At 51.4% G+C, this 9,118-nt stretch overlaps 2 protein-coding genes across 2 annotated transcripts in view; both read right to left on the minus strand.

Moving 5' to 3' along the window:
• ARPC1B (actin related protein 2/3 complex subunit 1B) overlaps positions 1–2,246 on the minus strand; it is an 8,005-nt gene extending 5,759 nt beyond the window's left edge. Inside the window, exons 1-2 of the mRNA XM_017823273.1 lie at positions 2,110–2,246; positions 312–424 (exon numbers count right to left, since the gene is read on the minus strand). The gene's annotated coding sequence lies outside the window, so the exon portion shown is untranslated. The remainder of the gene's footprint in view (positions 1–311; positions 425–2,109) is intronic.
• A 2,277-nt stretch (positions 2,247–4,523) lies between these two features.
• Positions 4,524–8,997, minus strand: ARPC1A (actin related protein 2/3 complex subunit 1A; the record flags this gene model as incomplete). Its single annotated transcript, XM_017823047.1, has 5 exons — positions 4,524–4,921; positions 6,013–6,103; positions 7,054–7,247; positions 7,446–7,521; positions 8,693–8,997. Coding segments are annotated over 5 exons (705 nt in total), but the record flags the coding sequence as incomplete, so codon positions are not given.
• Positions 8,998–9,118: the final 121 nt, after the last annotated feature.

Raw genomic sequence — 9,118 nt, forward strand, 5'->3', positions numbered from 1 at the left:
CATCCCATCCCATCCCATCCCATCCCATCCCATCCCATCCCATCCCATCCCATCCCATCCCATCCCATCCCATCCCATCCCACTTGTGCTCAGCCCTGGTGACTAATCCCTTCTGCTGGCTGAGCTCCCACTGTTCCTGCTGGTCCCCACCAACTGCTCTGGTGTCACCAGATGGAGCAGCTTCCTGCAAGCCCCCTCCAGGTGCCACAGGACCAGGAAGAGCTCGGAGCAGCCCCCTGGCCATCCAGCTAAGGGAATGCAGGGATGTAGGGAAACACCTCGCCAGGGCGTGACCGACAGGGATTACTCACAGCTTGCTCTTGGCTATTTTGGGAACTCCCCGAACACGTCCCGTTTTCTTTGGCAGCTGAAAACGGTACAGGGGAAGGAAAAAAGTCCCTCCCAGCAAAGCTCCGTCCCTGGGCTGGGGAGAAAAAAATGCAAAGAGCTCCATCACCTGCCTGCTGCATGTGGAGAAATCCCAATGCCAATGCAAACCACAAGCCCTGCTGTCACACACCCCACACCCTGCCAAAATATCTGTCCCCACTGTCCAAGGACGTGGGCATGGATGAGCAGACAGCTGCCCTATCCCAGCTGGTCCCCCTGGGATGCAGCACGGGGTGACCCAAGGAGGGCACGAAGCTGCTGCCACCGGGTACCTGATGGAGCAGCACCACGAGGGACGGATAAAATCAGCACAACAGGGACACTGCTGTTCCCTCAGGAGAGGGAAAATGTGTGAAATAGGGACTTGGCTGAAACCAGGACCCAGTGGAAACGGGCACTGGCTGAAAGGGCTCCCAGGAGGAGGGCTGGGAGGCAGGGCACGCCGCGGTGCTTTCCAGCCTCGATGTTTGCTAAGAAAACAACGATGCTTTGGGTTTTTCCAGGTGGTTTGGATGCTCAGAGGCATCAACCCTTCTACTTGGGGGTCCTGCTACTCCCTGGTTTAATGCCACCCCGAGGGGATGAGGTCAGCTGCTGTGCCAGCAGCAGAGGCCGCCCCAGGAAGGAGCAAGGGCTGCTCAGCCCTTTGCACTCCAGTCCTTCCCTGCAGCGGCTGGTGTTTCATTTCCCCCACAGCCCATTTACAACCAGTTCCCTGAGCCCTGCTCCCGCCCTGGGGTGACCCACAGAGGCTTGGCAGCCCCTTCCCCACCAAGAAGGAGCACTGGAGGGGCTGTGGCTATCCCCCTGCTCGACACAGGGGCTTGCGAGGGAGGAAAATGGGAATTTTCCAAAGGCCAGACAGGGTGGGATTGGGAGTCGGAGCAGCTCCGTTATCTCCCCGGCCAGTCCAAGCAGTTCGGAAACATCCTTGGAGGAGATAACCAAACCTTGGCAGAGCTGAGCGCTGGGGGCTCCTCCCAGTCCCTGGAGGAAGCCACGCACCAGAGGAGCTGTATTTGGGGTTTTTGTGAGCCTGGCGGGGTTTGCACTCACCAGTGCAGGGACACGGGGAGGATCCCGCCGGGACCTGCAGGACCCTGGGAAACTCTCCCCCGGCCACCATGGTGGGCCGCCGGCACTGACCCCCGGGAGACCCTCTGCTCCCTGAGGCAGCTCAGGGTGTCACCCCCCCGTGCTCCTGCCAGCCAGGTTGGGGACACCCATCCTCTGTCCCCAGCGTTGGCTGGAGGTGCCCCAGGAGCCAGCCTGGCCCTGAGGGGACATCACCGTCCCAGGGTAGAGGGAGGGCAGCTCTGACCCTCCTCTTCCTCACGCTGGGCAAAGCGGGGAGCAGCTGATTCCCGAGGAGGAGAGGACAGACTGTGGCAGCCCCGGTTCTGCCGGCACCAACCACGACGGGACCCCCACAGAAGGACCCTTTTCACCCCCCTCCCCACAACTGTCAGACCTCCAGCAAGAGGAAAAACCTCAAACTTGCTGCCAAATCTGGGGGGGGGGGACCCCAAACATCCAAAACGCAGCGACAGCAAAGCTCACAGGAGGCAAGGGGCTGCCTCCACCCCTCTGGCCCCAGCCGGGGGGTCCCCACGTCCCCTCGAGCAGGGTGGGAGCAGCAGGAGCGGTGACAGCCACAGCCCCCCCAGGGGACAGCCCCAGGTCCTCGCTGGGGTGGCAGAGCTGCCTCCCCGTCCTTACCTTGCGGAGCGGCGCGGGCAGGGCGGGCCGGGCTCAGTTCATGGACGGCGGGGCTCGTTCATGGACTCTGGGCAGTCGACACGAACGCAGCCCCGAGCGAGCGGCGGGAGCTGTGCCTGCCCCGCCGAGGCTGCCCGACTTCCCTTTTCCTCTCCGAGAAATGCAACCACTTCCTTACGTGGGCGTTGGGGGAGCGCACAGCAGCTCTGCGGCCGCCCTGCCCCTGTGCCTGAGGGCCAGGGCCGCTCCATCGCCTCACGTGGACGGGACACCGGCCCCGGGATGCTCCCCCTGGGATCCCGGTGGGATGTGGGCAACGCGCCCCGGGTGCACGAGGGAAGGGAGAACAGAGGGGAAGGATCCCCGTCCTCCCCCTCTGGCCGCGGGAGTGTTGTTCACCGCCTCGTCCCTGATGCGTCTCGGAGGGATGGGGACACCCTGCCTGCCTCCCGGGGCTGGCCTGGAGCAGGGAACAGCTGCGTCTGGAGCCCACCTGGGGCGAGACTCCCGTCGGCATCGCCTCCCACGGCCGGGGAGATCCGCAGGACCCCGCGGAGCCGGGATCCGGCCGCCCTCGGAGCAGCTGCTGCCGGTTCCTGCATCCCACGGAGCCCACTGGGACCCCAGCCCAGGCTGGGTCACCGAGCCTGTGCCCCCGCCCACCAGCCATCCACCCCTCGAGCTTTATCCCTCCTGCTTCAGAGCAACCCGTTTTTATCCCGTTCCTGGCCGGGCAGGGTAGCTCAGCTCCTGCTGGAAGTTCTGGGAAAGAGAGATGGGTTTCAGTTTCTCACCCCGTCCCTCCTTGAGCTGGGGGATGCACTCACCTCTTCCCTCCCCGAGTGACTCTGCAGGACTGGGACAGCAGCAGTGCAGGGAGGGCAGGGTCCCTTCTCAGCCCCAGGCATAAACACTGAGATCCATTTTCTCCCCTCTCTCATTAGGTGATTTTTCCACCCTTTTTTATGTTAGTTGGACCACATGTTTTAGAATCCCTTTTTTTAATACTTTTTGGACATTAACCACCAACCTTTCAAAGTGACTCCAGAAACAAAATCATTACTGTCTGTGAGACAAACATCAAATAGTCCATACAGAGATGGACAAAGCCAAATCCGTGCTCCAGTGTCACTCTGACCTAGAGGACACTAAACTCCATTATCCTTGTGTCCCAGCTGACAAACCCCACCCACCCCAGCCATCCTACACACCAGATCCCCAGACTGCAAGACGAGCAGAGGTTAAACACTCATTATTTTATGTTTTGAAGGGAGAGGAAAATGCAAAGCCACACCTGACTGCCAAGGGAGGAAGGTGAGAGACACAAGGAAACCAGAAGGAACTGGAAAACCAGTCAGTTCTGTGCAGGCAGCACAGCACCCAAGAAGGATCCAGCTCTGCAGTGGAGGACAGGAGTTGTCACTTTGTGAGCTGATCTTCCACCCTCCCCTTTCAGCCACCCCGAGCTGAGAAACGAGCAGGGTATGAAGCAACTCTGGTTCCAGAGGAAGTGGTAAATGTAGTCATTGGGGTTTTTTTTAAACACACTTCTGCATTTTCAACAGAAACGAGTCTTGAACCTTGTAAAGCAATGCCACGAGCCAGCTAATCCCCTCAGAGCACAGCCTGTCCCGGCCTCAAGGCAACGCAGGGGGGAAGAACCAGATCTGTGAGTAAAATAAGTTATGTGCAAATGCCTCTGTGAGCTCCCGAGGCTCAGAGCTGAACTGTAAAAGGTTCCTGGAGACAAAGGCCCTGCACTGAAGCCAGACCACAGTGACACCTCTCAGGTGCTCCATTCCCCACCAGTCACTATAAACACAGGATCTTACAGGCCAAGCACTGGGCTCTACACAACACCCAGGCCTGTGCAGCTTCACTGACTCACACAGTCATTTGCTTTTCATTTGTCTTCCCAAGATGTGGCTCAGCAGATTTTTGCCTCACTTTCCACAGGCAGCCTTTCACCTCATCCCCCAGGCACTGCACTGGGAGCAGGTTTGGTACCAGTCCTGAAAGGGAACTACAAATAATTCCCGTCATTTGCCTTTGGAGAAAACTGTGGCCCACTGAGCAGACAATAAAAAGAAGACATTCAGGTTAATTTGCTGTTATTATGGATTAAACACAAGGCAGGCAGAATTAAGGGTAGTAGGATAAAATCATTCATCCTCCAAAATCATCACCTCAAGGGAACAATTTCCCAGGAAGAAGCTCATCTGAACCTTCGCATCCAGATCATCAGAACTCCAGGTCTTCCTCTGTCAACTCTGAGAAACTTTCAATTAAGATGAACTTTGCTTGTTTTAAGGCCATAAAGTATCAGTGCAGGGTTTTCCCACTCCCTCTCTCTCCCAATTAATTCCCTTAACATCCCTTTTTTAATTGCCACCGATGAGCAGCAAAACAAAGAACCAGTTTTTCTCTTTTTTATTATTATTATTATTTCTAGCAGACAATTTACATAAAATTCCCCTTTTAAGTTAGTGATTCACAACTTCCTGCAATAAACTACTTAAGGAGCAGCTTTGGTAAAGAATGGAATGAAACAACCAACCAAAACAAAACAAAAAAAAAAAAAAGGAACAATCACAGCTGATTTTGAAACCAACACAATTCACCAAATTTAGATTCAAAAGAAAATCTGCCAAGCCGTATTTTCTCAGTGTTTCCAAATATTTCACCTTCCTCCTCCTCCCTTTTCGGATTTGTGCAGATGTGGGAGCTGCATTCTGTCAAGCAGTTTGTCCTGCTAGATCATGGAAATCCATCTTTACATGATTCGTAGCCCTTGAATGGAGGACTCCAAGGTCTTGAAAGAGAGAAAAATCTTAATCACTATCAGCTGCAGTAACTTGAGTTAAATAACTCGGTGTAAATGCTGAGAAAAACAAGTAAAAAACCCCAGTATTTGAGATTAGACTCATATTCATAGATTCATGGAATGGTTTGGGTTGGAAAGGACCTTAAAAGACCATCTTGTTCCACCCCCCTGCCATGGGCAGGGACACCTTCCACTATCCCAGGTTGCTCCAAGCCCCATCCAGCCTGGCCTTGGACACTTCCAGGGATGGGGCAGCCACAGCTTCTCTGGGTAACCTGTGCCAGGGCCTCACCACCCTCACAGGGAAGAATTCTTTGTAAAGGAAAGAATTTCTTCCTAGTTCAAGAGCCAGAGACCACAACAGTCATTCCTTTCAAACTCAGGCATATATAAACTAGTGACACAGACCTGAAACTGCACTAAAGCAGCTTATAGATCACCTCAATCTCTTCTCTGGCTCCTCCAGAACTTTCTGGCATCACAGAACACAGACAACCCATTCTTTTCCTAAACCAGATCCCAAGAGTTTTGGGAAGGCCAGCAGAGACCTCTGTCGGCCAGGCCTCAGCAAAGCAAGCATGAGCATTATTAAATCCTTTTAGGATCTTAATTGTATTTTCCAGTTCTTTCAGGCAACTTCTTACTACTTTGGTAAGTTAATTCTGAGAGGCCAGAACCATCTTCTGCAGCAGAACAGGGAGCAGAGTCCCATGGGACGGGAGCAGGAAGAGGCAATGGGCTGTGTCATACCAGTGAATATTCCAGCCCAACTGTGGCTGAAGTTGGAGAAGAAAAGAATTGGTGGGAATTCCTACAGGGACATTAAGTAATTCCATTAAAAAATTAAGTCTGCATAAGCACCATCTGCTAAACGAAATGCATCTGCATTTATGCTGATTCTTGGATCTGCTTTTCTTACAGAGTTCACTAATGGTCTTGAATATTCCTGTCAGGATTTCCTGCTGCTAATGAAACCTGCCTTAGGGCTGAGCCCCAGGAGTGGATGTTAAGAGATCAAAAAAAAACCCACCCCACCCCATCTAGTTCACATAAACACAGTAGTAAAAGCCTGGTTTTACCTTGAAATCCCAGATGGTCATTGCTCCATCGATGCCGGTGGTGCAGAATTTCCGACAATCCCGTTTGTCTATCTCATAAATAGACACTTGGCTGCAAACAGAGAGTGAGAGCTCTGACACCCATTACAGAGAGCCAGAAAGCTGGGAAATTTGGGTTGAATTCTACTCCTACTCCTTCAGATGGAGACATGAGTACACCAGAGCTTACACCAGATTTTTGGTCAAATGCCTCAGAAAAATAAGCCAAGAAAAGGATGCCGAGAGCTCCTCCATGGCCTGGTGGCTGCAGCCAAAATGTTTTGCTTGCATTAACATGAACTGCCCAACATCCTCTGGGATCTCGTGCTTTTTTAAAATGCAGGGATATTTTACTCAATTAACTTGGATCAATCATTTTGATCAACAGAATCATAGAATGGTTTGGTCTGGAAGGGACCTTAAAGCTCCACCCCTTGCCATGGGCAGGGACACCTTCCACTAACCCAGGTTGCTCCAAGCCCCATCCAATCTGGCCTTGGACACTTCCAGGGATGGGGCAGCCACAGCTTCTCTGGGCAATCTGCCTCAGCACCTTCACAGGGAAGAATTTTCTCCATATATCTAACCTAAATTTCCTCTCTTTCAGTTTGAAAACAGTAATACACAATAACTAAATACACGTGGCAATAACATGTTAAACAGGGAGCTGGGATGTAAATTCCTGTTTGAGGTGGATTTTGCTGACTAGATTTTGCACAGTGCCACCAGCCTCTTGGGAACTATCCACATATTTGATAAGATAAACTGTGTCCAGGTTACAGAACACATCAGTCACGAGCAAACAGGAGAAGCACGCACACCACATCAATGATTAACTCCAGCTTCCACGCACGTCCTAGAAACAGGCAGGTGTGTTAGGGAAAGACTACAAGGAAAAGGGGATACTGGCTAAACCCTCCTGGTAGAGCAACCCCGAGCTCTACTAGGTTTGCAGAAGATCCTGGGAAACCAAAATGACGTGGAGAGCATCCCCTCCCCTGGCCCTGGCAGCAGGGCACTCACGTTATACTGTTTTGGTGCAGCGTCTCCAGGGTCGTGTTGCGATCTTCCGTGGTGGCTCTTTTATCCATGTTCCGGAAGCGTTCCATGGCGGAAATGTTGCGCTGGATGCTCTGTTTTGGAATGTCTAGTTTGGAAACGAAGGTCAGCAGGCCGCGGTCGTCACAGTTAAAGAGCATGGGGCAGCAGTCATGGCCCTGCAACCAAACACCACGGAAGCCTGTCAGGAGGCACAACCTGCCCGTCCCCACCGGGTGCTGCTGCTGCTTCTGGCTGCAGAATGCAGAGACTGACACCAGGGAAGAGCTCATTTATTATTAGCTGGGTAAAAGATGGTGTTTCTCCCCCTCCGAAACACGACAACACTCTAAAAGCAGAAAATAACCGACACTTACAGCTGCCACCACGCTGTTCTCAGAGACAAACGACACGCTCAGGAGTGGGAGGAACTCTGTTTTCAGCTGTGAAACCCTGAACACAAGAACATTTGTTACAGGAATTCGTTGAAACCTCTCGTTTTTGGCTCTAACAAAAAATAGACACCGTTCCCACACAAGGATTACTGGAAAAGCCAGCGTGGCTCAGTTGTCCTGTGGTGACTCCAGAGGGTTGTAATTTTTAACGAGAAGTTTTAAAGCTAATGAAAGTGTCCTGGAGGATCTGTCACAAAATGAAGTGTTTCAGGTGAAAGGGGGAAGTTGCCAATATTGTGTGCAAACAGGGGCAAGAGTTTAAAAGGAATACTCCCAAAAATGTTCAGACTGATGAAGTTATTAACTTCATTTGCATATTAAAAGCACTTGAAGTTTTAATGTTTGACATCTTTTCAGAGGGAAAAAGCCTTGATGTTCAATTAAGTCAGCTTTTGTGATTTAATGACGAGTGAGAAAAGAATTCTGAAACACTTTATAATGACTGATATCCCCTGCCAGGTACTGATATAACTGTAGCCATCAGAACCACAATTCAAAATGAATCCCAGCAGTGCCTGGATGATCCCCAGAGATCTCTGCTGCCAAAACATATGGAGAATCTCTTCCTTCTTGGCTGGAAAGCCACGGACACTGCAAAGTTATGCAGATCAAGAGGAGGAGCAGGAGGAGGAACTGTTCATTACATATTTTGTTGAATTGGAAGGTGCAAGGTTGGAAGTTGAAACCTTGCCTCAGCAGAACCAGACAGTGGTTGGAATTCGTATTTCATGAAATGAACAACTTATTTTCCAGATCCTGGCTGGGGATAGGGTCTTATTAGTTATAGAGTGAGCATGTTTCTGGACTCTCTTGAATCCACTTACAAGGAAATATTGTTTCCCCCGAAGTTCTCTGTATATTTCCACACAGAGTGGAATGCAATTTCTTCTTTTCAAAGGCTTCCCCCCCCACAAGTAAACTGGCTATGCCCTCACTGAAGAGTTCTTCTAAGCATTTTAGAGTATGTAATTGAAATTCTTAAGTATCAACCTTAAACGAGCCTCAAAGAGACTCCTGGAATCCAGAGTAGTAAAAATGGCAACAGCAGTCACAGCCCCCGTGAGATAAAGACACGACATTCCAGAGAATCCCGGATTTGTCAGGGTTGGAAAAGACCTTTAAGATCATCAAGTCCAACAGCTGATGAGGAACAGCAAGAGGGTACTTACATCATGTTTTTGGAGGCATCAGCCACCGACACGGTGCTGTCGTGGCTGACCCAGGCCAGGCGGTTCCCGCTGGCAGAGAAGCTCACGCTGTGCACCCACCCCCCGCTTCCCGCTCCCCCAAACTCCGACATCAGCTGCCCAAAGGGCATTTTGGAGCCCCAGGGAGTACTGGCTGGTTTTTCATCCACTTCCTTAATGTAGGCGGAAAACACCCTGCAAATAAAAAAAGAAAGATTCCAGTGTGAACAAAGAGAGAACAAACCTCCTGGGAGCTCCGGGTGCTTTTCGCGTCGGAAGCGGAGGGATGTGTTTGATTCCCCCCGAATAAAATATTATGGTATCTTTAAACAAGCCTGGAAGCTTCAGTGTGGAGAGAGAAAGGGTGTAAAAGCACACAGGTTTTTCATAAACGCTGTTCTTGTACCC

This window comes from Lepidothrix coronata, unplaced genomic scaffold (genome assembly GCF_001604755.1).
Source record: "Lepidothrix coronata isolate B3197 unplaced genomic scaffold, Lepidothrix_coronata-1.0 Scaffold101, whole genome shotgun sequence".
NCBI classification, from domain to species: domain Eukaryota; kingdom Metazoa; phylum Chordata; class Aves; order Passeriformes; family Pipridae; genus Lepidothrix; species Lepidothrix coronata.